This window comes from Salvelinus alpinus, chromosome 12, assembly GCF_045679555.1.
Source record: "Salvelinus alpinus chromosome 12, SLU_Salpinus.1, whole genome shotgun sequence".
NCBI lineage: Eukaryota > Metazoa > Chordata > Actinopteri > Salmoniformes > Salmonidae > Salvelinus > Salvelinus alpinus.
Genome location: NC_092097.1, coordinates 6,521,080 through 6,541,988, shown reverse-complemented (window position 1 = coordinate 6,541,988; position 20,909 = coordinate 6,521,080). Strand labels below are relative to the sequence as shown.

General features: G+C 44.5%; 2 protein-coding genes and 1 pseudogene across 2 annotated transcripts in view; 1 reads left to right on the top strand and 2 right to left on the bottom strand.

Annotated features, from left to right (window-relative positions):
- LOC139536484 (interleukin-17 receptor D-like) overlaps positions 1 to 1,828 on the top strand; it is a 41,429-nt gene extending 39,601 nt beyond the window's left edge. Inside the window, exons 11-14 of the mRNA XM_071337041.1 lie at positions 379 to 563; positions 1,128 to 1,287; positions 1,543 to 1,781; positions 1,820 to 1,828. Coding sequence (XP_071193142.1) covers positions 379 to 563; positions 1,128 to 1,287; positions 1,543 to 1,781; positions 1,820 to 1,828 — 593 coding nt within the window. The remainder of the gene's footprint in view (positions 1 to 378; positions 564 to 1,127; positions 1,288 to 1,542; positions 1,782 to 1,819) is intronic.
- The window catches only part of LOC139536497 (V-type proton ATPase subunit S1-like protein), a gene marked incomplete at its 5' end in the record, with an annotated part of 159,742 nt that overhangs the window by 117,092 nt on the left and 21,741 nt on the right, over positions 1 to 20,909 (bottom strand). The window lies entirely within an intron of this gene.
- Positions 1,832 to 15,153, bottom strand: LOC139536483 (interleukin-17 receptor D-like; annotated as a pseudogene).

Below are 20,909 nucleotides of genomic sequence, written 5' to 3'. Positions count from 1 at the left end.
CCGTGCCCCCAGCCGATTGAAGTTGATGACAATGCAAATACCGTCAAATCCTACAGAACTAGAGACAAATGCATGCAGTATTAAGCCATGAAATGCCTTGATTGGCCAAGCCCTCGCCACACCTACAACTTGTTCATTCATCAAACCTAGCCCTTTCGCTCCACCGCCAGCTATTGTGCTCATAATAACGCCTCTTAAAATGGCAACAAATCGATTTTGTCTGTTTACTGAATCTACCTTTAAAAAAAATCCGTATTCCAACATTTTACAAACATTGGTAGACGTTTAGTAGAAGAGGCCAATGCATTTCCCTTCACCTTTATTGTCTTCCTATTGTATTAATACTGTATATTGTGTTGTACCTATTGATCTGTGCAGAGAATATCTACTCCCATCTGGATGAGGAGAGCTCTGAGTCATCGTCTCTCACCACAGCTCTGAATGCAGACAGATCCTGGCCCCGGACGAAGGTGTTTGTCTGCTACTCCACTAAGGACTGCCCCAAACACCTCGCTGTCATACAGAGCTTCGCCTTCTTCCTCCAGGACTTCTGTGGCTGTGAGGTAGACACTAAACCTCCAAAATAATGTTCCTTCAAGCACACAACTTTGTAGCTAGGTTATGGCTCCAAGGGCTGGCTCCAAGGGCTGGCTCCAAGGGCTGGCTCCAAGGGCTGGCTCCAAGGGCTGGCTCCAAGGGCTGGCTCCAAGGGCTGGCTCCAAGGGCTGGCTCCAAGGGCTGGCTCCAAGGGCTGGCTCCAAGGGCTGGCTCCGGCCAGAGAATTGAATGTGATGGGGTTGGAAATGCAAATCAGGAGTGTGTTTTGTGCCACCTGCTGGTTGATCCCATGAAGTGTGTGACTTCATAGTTAAATTAGTAGTAGAAGCATATATTTTATAGGAACGGCTCAGTAATAGTCTCGTCCACCAGCCCGACGTGATGAGTTTAGCTCAGTAAATACTCAAAAATAGATTACTATTCTGTAATATTAATCAATAATAGTAACGATGATGATGATGATAGTATACCATCGGAATCTGACTACGTCTCTCTAAGTGGTTAGTCCTGCAGGTGATATTATAGTTTAACCTCGCCCCATTCCTCTGTTCCTATTTTTTTAATTCTAGGTGACTCTGGACCTGTGGGAGCACCTGCAGATCTGTAAGGAGGGCCAGATGTCCTGGCTGAGTCGGCAGATAGATGAAGCTCACTACATCATCACTGTCTGCTCCAAGGGCCTCAAGTACTACATGGAGAAGAGCCGCAGGGGGAAATCACCAGCCAGAGGTGATTTGATATATTTTTGGGGGGAATGATTGTTTGATTTAATTTGTTTGACAAATGAAAACCAAAAGTGTCCAAAACATTGTCCAGACCTCTACTGAATTATCAGTACAACAACGGCAGTTACAACAGGTGTCCTTTTGGTTATGTTCAGTTGAATAAATGCATATACAGCCAGTACATGCATTTTAACAAACTATCAAGGATAAATGCAATAAAGTCACTGACTTACTCTGTCCATTGTTTCTTTTGGTGTAGGAGGAGGTGGAGCAGCAGCATTAAACGGAGCAGAGCTCTTCATCGTCGCAGTGGCCATGATTGGGGAGAAGCTCTGTGAGGCGCGCCAGAAAGACCAGGACCTGTCTCGCTTCATGGCCGTCTACTTCGACTACTCCCACGAGAGCGACGTCCCGGCCGTGCTGAGCCTCGCTCCCAAGTTCAAGCTCATGGATCAGCTCCCTCAGATGTTCGGCCGCCTCCACTCCCGCCACGCTCACGTTTACCGGAGACGCGCGCCGCAGCCTGCTCAACATAGAGCAAGTAGGTCCTACTTGCTCTATGTTGAGCAGGCTGCGGCGCGCGGTCTCGGTATACGTGAGCGTGGCGGGAGTGGAGGCGGCCGAACGTCTGAGGGAGCTGATCCATGAGCTTGAACTTGGGAGCGAGGCTGAGCACGGCCGGGACGTGGCTCTCGTGGGAGTAGTCGAAGTAGACGGCCATGAAGCGAGACAGGTCCTGGTCTTTCTGGCGCGCCTCACAGAGCTTCTCCCCAATCATGGCCACTGCGACGATGAAGAGCTCTGCTCCGTTTAATGCTGCTGCTCCACCTCCTCCTACACCAAAAGAAACAATGGACAGAGTAAGTCAGTGACTTTATTGCATTTATCCTTGATAGTTTGTTAAAATGCATGTACTGGCTGTATATGCATTTATTCAACTGAACATAACCAAAAGGACACCTGTTGTAACTGCCGTTGTTGTACTGATAATTCAGTAGAGGTCTGGACAATGTTTTGGACACTTTTAGGTTTTCATTTGTTCAAACAAATTAAATCAGAACAATCAGTTCCCCCCAAAAATATATCAAATCACCTCTGGCTGGTGATTTCCCCCTGCGGCTCTTCATGCATGTAGTAATTCTTGAGGCCCTTGGAGCAGACAGTGATGATGTAGTGAGCTTCATCTGTCTGCCAGACTCAGCCAGGACATCTGGCCCTCCTTACAGATCTGCAGGTGCTCCCACAGGTCCAGAGTCACCTAGAATTAAAAAAATAGGAACAGAGGAATGGGGCGAGGTTAAACGATAATATCACCTGCAGGACTAACCACTTAGAGAGACGTAGTCAGATTCCCGATGGTATACTATCATCATCATCATCGCTACTATTATTGATTAATATTACAGAATAGTAATCTATTTTTGAGTATTTACTGAGCTAAACTCATCACGTCGGGCTGGTGGACGAGACTATTACTGAGCCGTTCCTATAAAATATATGCTTCTACTACTAATTTAACTATGAAGTCACACACTTCATGGGATCAACCAGCAGGTGGCACAAAACACACTCCTGATTTGCATTTCCAACCCCATCACGTTCAATTCTGGCCGGAGCCAGCCCTTGGAGCCAGCCCTTGGAGCCAGCCCTTGGAGCCAGCCCTTGGAGCCAGCCCTTGGAGCCAGCCCTTGGAGCCAGCCCTTGGAGCCAGCCCTTGGAGCCAGCCCTTGGAGCCAGCCCTTGGAGCCAGCCCTTGGAGCCATAACCTAGCTACAAAGTTGTGTGCTTGAAGGAACATTATTTTGGAGGTTTAGTGTCTACCTCACAGCCACAGAAGTCCTGGAGGAAGAAGGCGAAGCTCTGTATGAGGACAGCGGAGGTGTTCAGGGGCAGTCCTTAGTGGAGTAGCAGACAAACACCTTTCGTCCGGGGCCAGGATCTGTCTGCATTCAGAGCTGTGGTGAGAGACGATGACTCAGAGCTCTCCTGATCCAGATGGGAGTAGATATTCTCTGCACAGATCAATAGGTACAACACAATATACAGTATTAATACAATAGGAAGACAATAAAGGTGAAGGGAAATGCATTGGCCTCTTCTACTAAACGTCTACCAATGTTTGTAAAATGTTGGAATACGGATTTTTTTTAAAGGTAGAGTTCAGTGAACAGACAAAATCGATTTGTTGCCATTTTTAGAGGCGTTATTATGAGCACAATAGCTGGCGGTGGAGCGAAAGGGCTAGGTTTGATGAATGAACAAGTTTGTAGGTGTGGCGAGGGCTTGGCCAATCAAAGGCATTTCATGGCTTAATACTGCATGCATTTGTCTCTAGTTCTGTAGGATTTGACGGTATTTGCATTGTCATCAACTTCAATCGGGCTGGGGGCACAAGGAGTGTTCTCATCCTAGTCCACTGTGGATTGATCGGCTACTACGGCTTATTAAATAGCACGGGCTACAATAACGAGTGATAGCAACGTAGAAAACTAAAAACATCTAGTGTAGGACATTCAACATTGTTGTAATTGGCTTCAACGATTATAGGCATCTCCTCAAATAAAAATACTAGGCTCCCGTTAAATTCTATTGTATGTGTGAGGCGCGTAGACGTGGGTCATACGCAAGAGATACTGTAGCCTGGGCCTACAACTGACATGGCGTTATAGGACTGACATTTGTTTATAGCCTATGCTTGAAGGAGCACATCTTTGGTAACGGAACAAGGAGGCACTCTTTGGAAATGGGATGGATCCAAGCCGAATTGGAGTATGCACTGCAGGTAGTCCTATGTGAATAGTGAAAGATGCATCTAGGCGAAAATGGCACACAACTTGACCATTTAGAAAACCTTTATGGATAGGCTACTTGGATAATTCATGTACAGGATAAGACATATTTTTTTATAGTAGCCTACTAACTGCTTGTTTTCTTAATCAAACGAAAACGGAAAACAAGCAATTGTTACGGGAAAATCTAAATACCCAGATTCTGCTCATCTCTCCTTCCATGATGGGCATATAGCCTAATTATTTTTAATTTCTTTAACATACATCCAAAATAATAACAGGAGCTGGCTAAAATAATGTAATAGCCTACAAAAAGGGGATAAGTTCTGCTCACTGTTTTGCAGCTGCCAAACTTGATCTTTTAATACAAGTTTGGTGATGAAGAATTATTCCAAAGCAGTCTCACAAGCCAAACCGTTTATCGATAGTCTTGACTACTTGGCGAATGTAGTGGGCATGACAAAAAAAACTGACTTCAGTTGAGAGGGGAGGCTATGCTTTAAAATCAAATAAAACAAAAAAAATGGTGAAAAAACAGTTTGTGTTTCTAAATACGAGGTTTATGGGCACAAAATGCACGTCTCTCTCGTTCCATGTGTATATGGGCACTGTACGTCATGGCTGGATAGGCTACGCTTCCGTTGTCAAAATCCACGCCATAACCCACCGCGTTACCGCTAGAGACCAGATTTTGGTTGGTCTTAAATATCCCCACCAGCGTATACTGAAATCGGACCACTTTGGCGCATGTTTTTTATGGACACACCTCAGATATTGCCACCCATCCCACCTCCAGCGCAAGTGACTGGTAAGACAAGACTGGTAAATTACCAATCCTGGTGCTAGGGTTTGAAAATAGAAGAGTGCCAGCTTTAACAGGTCAAAATTGCATTTGAGCAATTAGGCATCTGACCACCTGCAAATAGAGCCCTGAATGTGAAATGTTTTTCTTATTATGAATGACGAAAAGTGCCTTGTTGTTTCTTCCGGCACATTACAGTGAAGAGTGTCAGCGAAGGCAGACATGGATGGCTAGCGGGACAGTGATGGCCATGGCTCTGATAGGCCCTGCCCACGAAGGGAGTGGACTGAGAGGGACAACAGACAGAAAAAAGACACATTTAAACAACAAGCAAATACATTTCCAATTAACTATAAATGTGCTTTTACTCAGCAAAGTGAACATAAAACACCCGGTCAGACTTGGGCAACTCCCCAGTCATCCAGGCTTATGTAGATGTAATGTCGAGTTTAGTAAGAGGGTATCAGTCCAGATGCAAGACTGATGTCAGCTAGTAGCAGGCAGCTCACCTTGGCCTGCATGGTACTGGGCCTGTCTTCTGGTAGTGTTGGTGTCATCTCTCAGCTGAAGGACAAAAGATGTATATGGAAGGAAATATATGTCAGCTGGGGCTGCTTCAGTGGGTTTCTTCATGGTTTACATCAGTGGTGCGTCCACAATAGCACCTTATTATTTCCCATGGGTGCACTGCTTTTAACCAGCGCCATGAGAATCATTCTTTACCTCAATCGCATAGGTTCCTGGCATCACATCTTGAAGAACGCATGTTGTTATGGGGCAGATTGAACTCCTTTGCAAAAAATAGAGGAGAACGGTGCATTATTATCATGCTGTTTCTGTAGCGATACAATGCCCAGAGCTGAGGAGTCTCATGCATTTTCTGACTGAGGGTTTGGAATACTGACATCATAATAGTTCATTTTTTTCACCTCTTAACCAATCATATTGGCGATGACCTAAGCAGGTCCTGTTTCTAAAACACAGTATGAGAGAGTAGTGGGGACCTGAATGAGAGCTACAGCTAGCTAGGGGGGCTTTGGCTTTTATCATTGTTCGAAGACAGAACAAGTAGGGCAGAGCAGCTACAAGACTTGACTGACAGGAGGAGGAACAGGGGAGATTATATGATTTTTCTCTTTCTCTCCACAGCTAAAACAATGCATCCTGGATACAAAGTGCTGTCTGTTTCTGGCAGACGTGTGTGAGAGAGGAGACTCTCCTCGAGCCCTGAATAATGAAGTTGTGCTTCTGCTGGAATGTCTTCAGTAACTCAGTGGGTCTGATCAAACACGTCCTTTCAAATGTGATTTGCTTTTGCCAGCCAGAGGGACAGGGTTGTGCTTTTGCCAGCCAGAGGGACAGGGTTTGCTTTTGCCAGCCAGATGGACAGGGTTTGCACCTTTCAGACTTTTCAACAGGTAAACCTAAACAAGCACGGGTCCACGTATTGAAATGATTTAATTCTGATTGTCACTGACTGACTGACAGTGAAAGTAGGATAGTCGAACATGACGTGTCCCAGGAGGTTATGGGATGTCAGAGAGAGGCCCGGTAGAAAGAGGCCGGGGACAAGACACGTCAACATACCATAACCGTACTACACCCTCCTCAATGTCTGGGAAACACATTAGAAGCAGACTACAGGGCCAGTGTTCCATAAATGTCTCAGAGTGAGAGTGCTTATCTCATGATTTGACCTATTAGATAATAATGAATGAGATTATATGGACTTTGGGGCACGCTTGCAGCACTTCTTAGCGACGCCTTACCAGTAAAAACGATGTGGCCAAAATCAGGGAATGTAATCATGCTCTTACTGGTTTGCAGCGTTTAAGCCTGAATGGTCCCTCCTGTCGTAGTTTGTAGTACAGGTAGTAGACGGTGAAGCCGAAGGTGGAGGGGGGCATGGTCGAAGACAACATGGAGGTTGGAGCCCAGCTGGGAGATGTTGAGAGTCTTGGGCTTCCAGACTGGGCCACAACCACCAGACAGAGACACACACAGAGACAGAGAGATATTAATCCATGTATAGGACCAAATGGGCAGATATAGGAATTTCTGGTGGTTTCATCCATAATCATTATTTTTCACAATTCTTTCACAACATTACTTCAATAAACAGTAGCGGTCACTCAACTCAATTACAAAACAATTAGGACATCATATTACTATGTTACATGTTAACACAACGCTGTTACGAGAGTAATTACAGTAGTAGCAAACAGATATGGGAAACTTGATAACTTACATGGTTTGCAGACCAGGTTGTCTGGGCCCAGTAGAACTTCACAGGCTGAAAACAAAGACAAAAGGAGTCTTCAACAACAGTTATAATACTATTACTGTTCGCTACAACGTTATCAAATGGGGCCAAGAGTTTTCCTCCAGATCAGGTCAAGAAAAACTCCTGTCTTGGCTGTATTGATATTCCAAGTTGGTGGTAGTGACTTAACTCTGAGTTCTAGTTCCAGCCTACAACTAGGGCCCCTGCAGTTTGAGCTGCATTCCACTTACAGTTTGTGCGCAGGAAGGACGGGGGGAAGAAGCTGTCGTTCATGACGGTGGGGAAGGGAACAACACGGACCATGTAATCTGTCTCAAAGGCCAGGCCAGGGAAGGGCTGTGAGCTCATCTTCTGTCAAGGAATAACAGCGCATACTTCAGGGTAAAAGTCAGCCAGCACTCACAAATTAAGTATCGCTTCGATGTATTATCAGCCGTCAAAATGGATGTGTTTTTCGGTCATCAATTCTTTGAACGGCTACGGCACCCAAACACATAACTTGGTAAGACTTGAGCTAAGCTCATTCGCACACCTTACTTCCAGGTGCATGGAAGAAAAAAATCCCTGTTAGCCGAGTCTGCGGTGTGACTTACCACAGTCTTGTAGGAGAAGTTGAGCGGTCGTGGGTCTTTGAGGATCATGTGTTGACACTGTTTGCCCTCTGGGTTCTTATCCTCTAGGTATACTCTGAAGCCCTTCACATGCTCAATACCTGGACAGAATAACACACACACAGACAATACACGCGTTCAATACCTGAATAGAAACATGCACGTTCAATCGGTGACAAAAATGCACCCATGTCAGATGACAGCATATCACCACTAACACACCCATGACACTATCCCCCACGTATCACGTACAGAAGTTCCTCAATTAAAAGTTGAGTCATACAGCAGTATAGCGTGTGGTAGGCTGTTGTACCTTATGTGCTTACCGTTAATGCTTGTTCACACCACCAGAGGGTATCGTTGAGCACATCTACTCGATCTACTACATCATTTGACCGCTGCCGTTCAATTACGTATTCCCTTTTTCCTTGACGAAAAGAAAGCGGATCCTGGCCTTTAAGATATATTTCTGATATTTTAGCTGAATTGATGAATATTATGGTGTTTCCATAATATTAATGAATTTGTGTTTCTATAACAAAATGCATTTGACACTTGCCTATGTAGGCCTGTAGCTCACTGTACCTAAAACATCTGTTAATACAAGTCCTTCAAAAATAGGAATATGGGCAGAATATAATCGAAAATATTTGTACGGTCAAAGGCCGACAATCGGTCATTTCAATTCCCGGTCCATTCTCTTGTCGATATGGCTATAGTCCCTCTTACACTCCTTTATGTAATTAAGCTTTCACGCGTGTGTTTTTCTGTCTTGGTGCATGCTTCTTTGCACACATCATTTATGAAAAGAAGCCAATCCTGGCCTTTATTACTTAATAAGTATCTGATATTTTAGCTTAATTCATTTGATTCATATTATGGTGTTTCTATTCCAATAAAAGCAAAATTGCATTTTAGTAGGCCTATAGCTTACTAGGCGAGAACAGGGACAGAAGTAACAGTGCATTCGGAAAGTATTCAGAACCCTTCACTTTTTCCACATTTGGTTACGTTACAGCCTTATTCTAAAATTTATTAAATCGTCTAACATTGTCAATCTACACACAATAACCCATAATGACAAAGTAAAAACCGTTTTTTAGAAATGTAGAAAAATGGAAATATCACATTTATATAAGTATTCAGACCCTTCACTCAGTACTTTGTTGAAGCACATTTGGCAGCGATTACAGCCTTGAGTCCTCTTGGATATGAAGCTACAATCTTGGCACACCTGTATTTGGGGAGTTACTCCCATTCTTCTCTGCAGATCCTCTCAAGCTCTGTCAGGTTGGATTGGGAGAGTCGCTACACAGCTATTTTCAAGTCTCTCCAGAGATGCTCGATCGGTTCAAGTCCGGGCTCTGGCTGGGTCACTCAAGGACATTCAGAGACTAGTCCCGAAGCCACTTCTGCGTTGTCTTGGCTGTGTGCGGGCTGTCATGTGCCTTTTACTGAGGAGTGGCTTTCGTCTGCCCACTCTACCATAAAGGCCTGATTGATGGAGTGCTGCAGAGATGGTTGTCCTTCTGGAAGGTTCTCCCATCTCCACAGAGCAACTCTGGAGCCCTGTCAGATTGACCATGGGGTTCTTGGTCTCCTCCCTGACCAAGACCCTTCTCCCCTGATTGCACAGTTTGGCTGGGCGGCCAGCTCTAGGAAGAGTCTTGGTGGATACTTGGTAGATACTTTCATATCAGTTTCCTCCAGCATTTTCACAAGGTCCTTTGCTGTTGTTCTGGGATTGATTTGCACTTTTCGCACCAAAGTACGTTCATCTCTAGTAGACAGAACGCTTCTCCTTCCTGAGCGGTATGACAGCTGCGTGGTCCCATGGTGTTTATACATGCGTACTATTGTTTGTACAGATGAAACGTGGTACGTTCGGAAATTGCGTTTGGAAATTGCTCCCAAGGATGAACCAGACGTGGAGGTCTACAATAATTTTTTCTGAGGTCTTGGCTGAATTCTTTTGATTTTCTCATGATGTCAAGCAAAGAGGCACCGAGTTTGAAGGTAGGCCTTGAAATACATCCACAGGTACACCTCCAATTGACTCAAATGATGTCAATTAGCCTATCAGAAGCTTCTAAAGCCATGACATCATTTTCCAAGCTGTTTAAAAGGCACCGTCAAATTGTTGTATGTAAACTTCTGACCCACTGGTATTGTAATACAGTGAGTTATAAGTTAACTTCTTTGGGTAGGGGGCATATTTTCACGTCCGGATGAAAAGCGTGCCCAGAGTAAACAGCCTGCTACTCAGCCATAAAAGCTAGAATATGCATATTATTAATAGATTTGGATAGAAAACACTCTGAAGTTTCTAAAACTGTTTGTATGATGTCAGTGAGTATAACAGAACTCATATGGCATGCAAAAACCTGAGAAGAAATCCAACCAGGAAGTGGGAAATCTGAGGTTGGTCGATTTTCAACTCAGCCCCTATTGAAGATACAGGGGGATATTGGTCATGTTGCACTTCCTAAGGCGTCCTCTAGATGTCAACAGTCTTTAGAGCCTTGTCTGATGCGTCTACTTTGAAGTGGGGCCAAATGAGAGGGGATTGAGTAAGGTCTACCATGAGCTGAACATGCGCTGACCATGCGCGTTCATGTGAGAGCGAGCTCTGTTCCATCGCACTTCTGAATTCTCCGGTTGGAACATCATTGAAGAATTATGTTAAAAACATCCTAAAGATTGATTCAATACTTCGTTTGTCATGTTTTTACAGACTGTAATATAACTTTAACTCTTCGTCCGTACTTTCCGCTGGACTTGCACGCGTGTCGTGAGTTTGGAAAGTGTACTGAACGCTAGAACAACAAGGAGGAATTTGGACATAAATGGACATTATCGAAAAAAACAAACATTTATTGTGGAACTGGGATTCCTGGGAATGCATTCTGATGAAGATCAAAGGTAAGTGAATGTTTAAATGTTATTTCTGACTTCTGTTGACTGCACAATATGGCGGATATATTTTTGTCTTGATTGGACTCTGAGCGCCGACCTCAGATTATTGCATGGTTTGCTTTTTCCGTAAATCTTTTTTGAAATCTGACACAGCGGTTGCATTAAGGAGAAGTGCATCTAAAGTTCCATGCATAACACTTGTATTTTCATCAACATTTATAATGAGTATTTCTGTAAATTGATGTGGCTCTCTGCAAAATCAGATGTTTTGGAACTACTGAATGTAACGTGCCAATGTAAACTCAGATTTTTGGATATAATATGAACTTTACCGAACAAAACATACATGTATTGTGTAACATGAAGTCCTATGAGTGTCATCTGATGAAGATCAAAGGTTAGTGATTAATTTTATCTATATTTCTGTTTTATGTGAATCCTCTCTTTGGCTGGAAAAATGGCTGTGTTATTCTGTGAATAGGCACTCACCTAACGTAATTGTTTGGTTTGCTTTCGTCGTAAAGCCTTTTTGAAATCAGACACTGTGGCTGGATTTACAACAAGTGTATCTTTAAAATGGTGTAAAATACATGTATGTTTGAGGAATTTTAATTATGGGATTTCTGTTGTTTTGAATTTGGCGCCCTGCAGTTTCACTGGCTGTTGACGGGGTGGGACGCTACCGTCCCACGTACCCTAGAGAGGTTAAATAATCTGTCTGTAAACAATTGTTGGAAAAACTACTTGTATCATACACAAAGTAGATGTCCTAACCGACTTGTCAAAACTATAGTTTGTTAAGTGGTTGAAAAAACAAGACTTAATGACTCCAACATAAGTGTATGTAAACTTCCGACTTCAACTGTGTGTGTGTATATATATATATATATAGGTTCCCTAAAATGGAGGGACTATGTACAAAAAGTGCTGTAATTTCTCAACAGTTCACCCGATATGAATGAAAATACCCTAAAATGAAAGCTGACAGGCTGCACTTCAGCTCAGTCATTGTATCATTTCAAATCCAAAGTCCTGGATTACAGAGCCAAAACAACAAAAAATGGTGTCACTGGCCCAATACTTTAGGAGCTCACTGTCTCACATGTAAAGGACCATCTAAAAAGAGCAACTATGTGAATAACACATTTTTTAACCAAACATGTCAGATAAAACCCAAGGTCACAATATGTCCTCTACCGTTAGCAACTATAATTTCATTTCTAGGGTAACTTCCATAAAGCACAAATAATTTTAACTGGGGCCCAAAACAATGAATAAAAACATGGCCAAAACATGACCAAAGTACAAATATTGTGAGGAAAAAATGTTAAATCCTAATCATGAAGCGGATGTTGTTTGTGAAGTTAGTAGGAGTCCACACACATTAGCTAGTTACACTCACACACGCTTGAGGTAAGGGCATAGTACCAAACATGTTTTTATGAGAGACCATAATTTGAGCTGGCAGAAGAGAGGGGCTGTGCCCTGGCAGAGGACCACACCTGGGTTCAAAGACCATTTGAAATCTTTCAAATACTTTGTGTTTGTTTTAGCCTTTCTGGAGTACCAGGTGGGCAGGATTTGCACTTTTAGGACTTCTATTTATTCATAGCAACAGGCAAGCTCAAGCAAGCACAGCTAAGCATTTGAAATATATGTTTTAATAGTATTTGAACCCAGGTATGCAGAGGACAAGAGGGAGGGTGTCTGCGTGCCAAGGAAGTATTCCCGTGCCCTTCAAAGTGTGCCAGCGCACCTCCCACGTTAATTACACTTCTACCTTATCAGTCCGAGGCATCGGCCGAGGCAGAAAACACACATTCCCTGTGGCTTCTATTACCACTGTGGGGAGCGGGAGACTGTGTGTGTGCAAGACTTCCGAAGGGCCTCGAAAGAGCCTCCTCTTTGTGGTGGTGGTGGTGACGTGCCACCTCATCCACTCCATCCTTTACCTCTTCTACCGCCACACAGATATCAGCAGCCTCACCGTCAACACGTCAGACACAGAGGAGAGGGGAAAAACTGGAAGGAAAAAGCTGTCAGACAGGTTGGGCTGTGCTTCCGGCGTGTTTCCCCCCCCCCCCCGGCGTCGGTAGCTTCAGCTTTCTAACTACTTGATTCAAAGTAGGAAAGAGCCCCCCCCCCTCTCCGTTTATTTTTCCTGCTTCTTTCTTTAACCCTCTACCTGAGCAGTGGTGCCCCTGTCCTAGGGCTTAACCCCTGGAGAATAACAGGCTACATTGTCCTGAGGATCAGCCATGGCTTCAGTAGTGCCTCAGTTGACGGAAGAGGAAGCCTCCCTTTTCTCAGTCTTGCTCTCTCTGTCACACACACACACACACATATATATAGCATGCAAACAGAGACACTTAAGACAACCACACACAGTGCTTACACACACACACTTCTTCAAACATATGCACAGCGTTGTTGTGTGGGATCTGGATCCCTCTCCTCCTCCCTTCCCTCAGATCTGTGAGCTGTCAGAGAGGGTAGCAGAGTAAGCCTACTGGGGGAAGGTAAACTGCCCTGCGTCCTTGATCAGGACAAGCCCAACAACACAGCACGGGGCTTTGAAGATGAGTGCTTTCTTTACCCTCTTCTCTCCTGTTCCAAAACCTCTTACCTCTACAAAATGACTCTTTGGCCTGAGATACTGAAGATAAACAAACGACTCCTGTGTGCAACCAGGTGTAGGAAGAGCACACGTGTCTTCCAGCACACATGCCGAGGTTTTAAAATGTTAGTGTCGCCCAGACTGTAATATGATCTACCCCAAAACAATCCGGGTAGAAACGTTTCAAAGTAGGTCAACCACTGACTTCTGGATACGGATTTCCGCTCACTAGGAGTGACTGCTCAAATCTAACCTCAAGACACTGGGTTCGATTTTGCCCGTTGATCTCTAGTCTGTATCATGACTTATCAGCATGGAAGAATTTAAAATGCGTCAGGTTCATGCCCGAATAGGGCTGGTCGTCCAGTGGACCACCACGGCAGCCTGGCTGTCACAGGAGAGGTGGCCGAAATGTGGTATTGTTCACCCCATGGATGGCATGCTTCCCCAACGGGCTCCAGTTCACAGAGCAGTCTGGCGGAGGAGAACAGAGGAGGAGACGATAAGAAGAGGAGTACCAGAGTTAGAGTATGCTAATGATGGAGGAGAGGTTGTCGAAAGTCAAAACAACCTTGTCACAATTAAACTTGTTTACAGTGTCGAGTCCTAAAATTAAAAAAGAACTCCGCTCTCTACCGCACAGAGAATCACCCCCAAAATCACACCTTAAAAAAGAGAAGAGGATGGATCACAGAGCGTGGTTAAGATGGGAAGCTCAGAACGGGGCTCCCTGGATGAAGAATAATGGACGGGTGAGTGGGTGAGGAGACTCTCTCTGAGCCAAGTCTGGGGACAAGAATGTGCAGCCATGCAAGGAGGCCGTCCCCTCCTCTCCCATCTCTTTTGACTATGATCCCTATGTCCTCTCAGGTAGAGGTAGAGGAAGAGGAGCAGCGGGCTGCCTGTCACACACGCCCCCTGGGCTCTGAGCTGCAGTCGATTGTGATGCTAAAGCCGGAGAGGGGCTTTTCAGAAAAGCTGTTCCCTCTGACAGTGGTGGATCACAGACTAGGCTGATCTGCTGGGAATTATTATTATATATTTATTTTTTTAAATCAGGATTTGTTACAGGAGAGAAAACGTTGACTTCGGAGATACTTAACTTTTAGTTGGTGGAGGGTCTGAGACAGAATTGGCAACTTGAGGTGGTAAAATGTCAACGTTAGTATGGAATGGGAAAGGGCAGGCAGGTTTTCATGCAAGGCCATGTGAAATAGTGAACCCCTTGAGAGCGATAGCGCGAGAGAGAGAGAGAGAAAAAGAAAGGACTCACTGTCTGTTCTCGGAATGTGACCCCGCGCTTTTCCGACCATTCTCGTCAGAAACTTGACTGGACCTGGAGCCCCTGCAAGAAAGAAAGATGGTGAAACCACAAGTATAACTGGCAGACTAATACATATCAATACAACCACCTCATGTTGCCGATGCTCAGACGGACCAGGCTGCGGCCTGCACAGGAATGCGAAGAAAATCAGCCTGCTTAAATGAACAATAGAATTACGTACTTACATGAAATATTGGATCTGTACACAATAACCCAGCAGTTGGCATACTGTTGTATTAACAGCCAAACTGAAAGTGAGAGAGCGCGTTGCAATTCCACGGTAACGGAATTACGGCGGGGTCTCGAGATTATTCACTTTGAACTGTTCTCCAAAGAAAAACTTAAGGTCTATACGAGTGACCCCGGTTCTCTTACATTAGGAGTGAGACATCTTACAGCGGGATTCACCAGAATCTCCTAAGTAGCTTGAAGAACCAAATCATACACGTCTGTCGGAGACAGGTCGAGTGGCGAATGAGGAAGAACCTACCTTCATACTTAGAGCTACTCGCCCGCCCTCTGATCATCTCGAGCAAACCAAACTTCCTCAGCACTCTTGCGAGTAGGGGAATGCGGTGATATGTCTCACTCATAGGATCAGAGAATCAGAGTTATGCCCAGTAACCTTAAGTTCTTTCAATTTTGTGTTTTTCAACATCTTATGGTGGGATATGGCCAACTCTCGGATCGCACATGAGCTCGAAGCCAGGTAGTCCCAGGCAAGTTATCAACCCTCAGAGGCTCGACACGGGAGGACAGTGTGCTCCAACAAAAGGATGCAGTGGGCAGTCTAGTCGGTCAGAACCTTGAAAGTAACAGGGGATGCCCAACAAGCCGCATCGCAAATATCCTGTAAGGAGATGACCTTGAACAGTGCCATACCCCTGGTGGAGTGAGCCTTTAGGCCCTGCGGAGGCAGGAACCCCTTGCTATTATAGGCCAATATATTACCTTTCACAATGCAATGTGACAATTTGACGAGAAAAGGGAGGTGCCCAGGACCAAGAGTTGGACACACTTGTGCGAAGCTCTCATCCTATCCAAGTATATGCGCAATGAGCGTACTGGACACAGAAAAGAAAAGGCGGCGGGTGGAATGCCACAAGCTCCAAGGCGAGACAATTGTAATTGCTGCTAACCTTAGGCATAAAAGGCGGGGTTGGGCAAATACGTAACCTTGGAAAAGCCCTGGGCGAACTGCTAGACACGAGATGGGTGAACTGACAGTGCTCAAATTATGGATGTCACGTTGGGCCCAGCAGAGCAGTGCTTAAAATGGAGAGATATTTCATCGCCACGCTCTCCAAGCAGCTTCGAAAAAAGCCAGCTGTGAAAATAGCCTCAAGCACAATTGACAAATCCCATGATGGGACTAAATGCTTGGGACAACTGCCCCCTTCATGAAACATTACGGGGGGGGGGGGGGGAACCCACCGATTTCTCTGCCGAAAGCTTACATGACAGGCCCGAGATAGACCTTGACAGTGAAGAAAGCCTTCCCTCTGTCCAAAAGGTCCTGCAGAAAGCATACAACCTTGCATACAGAGCATTGGTAAGGAATGAACCCCTTTTCAGTCACACGAGCTTGCTCGAAAATGCATCACTTATTTCCGTACAGTGAGCATGTAGAAGGGGCCCTAGCACTCTGGATAGTCTATGATCCCGAGAAGGCAGAGCCTGTCACATCCAGATTTAACCTCTCACGGGCCAGGCCCAGAGGACCATGGCTTCCGGGTAAGGTTTAAAAATACAAATACAAATTTGTAATTGCTCTGTTCACTTGGGCAGCAGAGCCCTCTAACGGGAGTTGCCAAGGCTCACCGTATAGCAGGAGAAATGATCTCGGTCTATCCAGAGCTTGCCTTGCCATGGAAGGGCTACCAAGATGAGAGATGAGCCTTCTTCCTCACTCTGGCCAGAGTGGGGAGTACGAGGCTGAGGAAAAGCGTGAAGTAAAATCCTCGGCCAAGGGTGTGCTAGCGCGTCTCTCGCAAAGAACAATGAGCAGTGCATGTTTTGTTGATATGCAAAGGAGATACTGCAGAATGCTTTGACCGTATCTCTACCAGATCTGTTTCACCACTTAAGGAAGGAGTCTCCAATCCCCTCTGATGGGGATTCCCTATCTGGACAATAAGTCTGCCTCCCAATGCCCTCCAGTATGCCCGAGAGACATGGGTCGCATGTAGAGACAGTAGGCGTGCTCTGCTCAGCAGAATAATCCTGACGGATGAGTCCTGTAAGCACAGCAAGCGAGTGCTACCCTGGCTGTTGATGTACGCCACTACAGTCGTATTTGTCCATTCTGATCAAGACGTGACAAATCTGAAGGGCTTGAGCGGTTTTTCATTGAAAGAAGTACTGTCAGCAATTCAAGGTAATTTATGTGAGCAATATGGAGATGAGGTCCATACTCCGTTTCCTTCATTTCCCTCATGCACTGCACCCCAGCCCGTGAGTGACGCATCTGACGTGGCCACCACTACCCCTAAGGGAATGCCAGGAATGAAGATCGAGTGGCTTTTCCAGTGACTAGAGTCGAAAGACATGCGGACGTCACCTCTCTGGCGATTGAAAGTGACGCCTTGTACACAAATGTTGGGCAAACAGCCAACGCTGGTGAATGATGGCTGACAATAAGAGGTAAGTTTGATAGTTTTCCAGTAGAGAAACTAGCTAACCAACTAGCTAGCTAATCAACTATGGATTGCAATTATTGAAATTGAAGTAGCTATTTGTTCTTCTGTTATTAAAAGCAGGCTATTGATAAGGGCAAGTGAGGTTTAATGTTAGCTATCTAGCTAAATGCTTAACCATGTGGTTTAACCAAAGCCAAGGTGATTTCATTTTCTATACAACTCTGGTTTAACTAAGAGCATTGTACCTAAGTCGAGGAGGGGCTTAGTAGAGGAGGATTTGCATGACTGGGTGGCAGCAGAGGGGGAGAGGGAGGCTGAGAACAGACAGGGAAGACCATCACTGGGGAAGAGGTCAGTGATTGAGAAGGGGGAGCAACAGGCGTCAGGACTGTGAATCAAATGATGGCCAATATTGTAAACTGCTAACCGCATACGTCTCAGAGAATTCGAAGTTGTTCTACTGCTCAGCTGACAGACATGAGATACAGGAGTCCATTCTGTTGCAAGTAGGGTACCTTGGCTTTCCTCTATGCACAGCACTCTGGGGACTTCCTGTAGGTAACCATGTCATCCACCAATGATCCCGTGACTTAATCATTCGTGATACTGAGGAGTTCCTCCAACTTCTTTGATGCTGTATGAAGACATTGTGCACAGGACATTTGTCACAGAGAGGATGACCAGCTTCTGTCTATTGGTTAGAAAGATGGTTCTATACTGTATGGTGGGACATTTGTGTCTGTAAAAATGTATTTTATATAATAACCATCATATCGAAGTAAACTTGGGAGTCAGTGAGATGAAATGGTGTGTGTGGTCCTCCCACTTACGACTCTCGGAAACCATGCAGTTCATTAGGCTCCAGACTAAACAAATTATGAGTTCTAAATAAATAAAGGTGAAATAAAATAGAAATAAATGATTTCACTAGATGGTGAAAGTGCTCGGTATGAGTTTGATGCTCCTTTCGAATAAATGTCGAGGGTCTTATCTGGTGACATGATGATCGATGATTTGATGCCGTTTGACAAATATTATCCATAATAATCTCATCATATAGACTAACCTACCTCGCACTGTAGGCCTTTCTGCAAGCTGTTGGCTAGAGCGCACCTGCCAAGACCAGAGTAGGCACAGGCAACAGGTAGTTTTGTTACAATCGTTCCAGTTGACAATGAGATGGAAACACATTGAACATTCCATTTTTATTCGGTACACTGAAAACTTAAGCAAAAAAAAGTACATTTTGTTTGCACTACCTCATCAGTTTGGTGGAAACATACCACTGGTGGGAAAATATGCAGATTTTCTTAATGCAGATTTTTGAATATTTTCATGAAAATCTGCTCACCAATTGGATAGAAACCTAGCTAATGCACAGCAATGAGTAGTGTAGGTAAGGGATGAAGTGAAAACCTATAGGAGGATAGCTCTCCATGAGGTGGGTTGGGCATGTAAGGACAGCAAGCCGGATAAATTCTGAGCCATGCTGACTGACAAGTGGCGTGGATTGGTACTGGGCAATTCCATGATCACGGAGTGATGCTGAGACTCCGATATTTCCCCTTTTAAATGCATGCTAAACAAACCAATGATTGGAAATTGTTAAAAGTAGTCCTTGTGCATAGACTTGTATGTTTTTTTTCACTTTGAGCAGCATTGGTTGTGGTTTGAAAAAATCTGAATGGTAGCAATAAATCGACGGGCATGGAATCGCCCTGCAGCTCGGTTCAGTCCTACGTCGTGTTAGCACTTACTTAGCTAAATGGTCATCCATAGTTGCCTCCTTTGATACAGCCACAGCAGTCTTGAAATGGACTGTTACCTTGAATGCGACGTTAAAACTCGGACATTTTCTGACATCTTATTTTCCTTTCTCTCACTCCGGTTGTTCTCAGGAGACAGGTCAGTGTCTGTAGAGATAACACGGCTTGACCAGGTGGAGTCAGGCTTCTACCTCATTGCGACTGAGAGGACGCCAGGTTTGGACCAGTGAATCACCAAGTCTTCTTATGCCTTGCATACACAACTTAGCACATACATGTATCGCTCAACCTTTCCTCAAACTCCAGTGCCCTACATTTGTTTACCTTTTACCTATGTCTAAGGCTTTTAGAATTTTGAGACTTCAACTCCATACTAAACCCAATTCCATATCCTGTACTGTTCTGCACTCTATAGATTATGCTGATGCCCCACTGTAAGAACCTGGAGATATTCACTGGTTCTGAGGGAGGTGACATGGACATAAACAGCGGTACCGCTAGTCTGGACAGACAGCCAGGGCTGCTGCAACTTCATCTTTAGTGTGTGAGCTACTGCTGCGCCTGGGGATAAAAAAGGTATGGCAACACACTACCAACAGTCATGTATGCTTAAACATACTTGTATGCTCATTTGTGTTTCTGGAGGCAAAAAATAATAATAAAAAAAAATCTAAAAATCAGGCAGTAGGGATGTTCTGTTGATAAAATGCGTGAATTGGACCATTTTCCTGTCCTGTTAAGCATTGGAATTGTAACAAGCACTGTTTTGGTGTCAATGACAATGTATGGAGTAAAAAGTGGCATTATTTTGTGTGTAGTAAAGGTAGTTAAAAATATAAATAAAGTACATACCCCCAAGAACTACTTAAGTAGTACTTTTAAGATATTTTTACTTGAAAAGTACTTTACACCACTGCTGTTACTACAATTTAAAAAAAGGTTAAAAACTCAAAACAATTCCACAAAATAAGGAAAATGCAATGTAAACTAGACCCTACAGTTGAGGGATGGGGAATCGGCTGCCTGGCTGTATATAGCTGGCTGATTGGATAGCAGGCGAGGAAGATTCCAGTGTCGACAATGTCTCTTTCCAGGGCAAAAATTCGAACAGTGAGGCCGAACTCTGGCTCTCTAAAAACCTGCTGTATGTAAAGTATTGTGTGTTATAGCTTGTGAAAATAAACACATGACAACATGATGCATGTTTCAAACATTAGGGCCGTTTTCCTAAATAAGTTAAACCCGCTTCATGTTTTTGTTCCCTACGCCATGCTACTAGAAAACTGTTCCTAACCCTACTGGATAGCTGGCTGGCACTGCCGGTATATAGACGAAAGATCTTATCCATCCTCCCGTTTTTTAGAAAAGGATGCCCTTATCGCTGAGACAGAATGCCACACAATTAACCCCAACTAGGGAAATAGATTTATACAAAGCTTGGGAAACAATAACAGACCATTCAGACCATAGTAAGCCTTGTTACTGTGAGGCCTATGGTAGTTAAATGGTTTCAAGTAAAGACACGTAATGGAGGGCAATTTGCATCAGTTCAACTTATTCACTTATCAAATTCGACAAAACCCTGAGTTCTAACTTCAGATCCCGATGTGGAACTTGAGTTTTTGCGACAACAAAAAATCCATTGACGTCAATGCATGATTTAAGCACGTCTTGAACTTGCCCGTTTCTCTCCTCCTCTCAGGATGTGTTGAGGCTGCGGGCTCATTGTTCAAACCTTTCTCCCGCCAACACACGCTCCCGTCAACATACAAACTCCCACCCCTCCCTGCCCCTACCCACAGATTCCGACCTGCAGCCTCCAGATGTGTGCTCCCGAGTGGCACAGCGATCTAAGGCACTGCATCTCAGTGCAAGAGG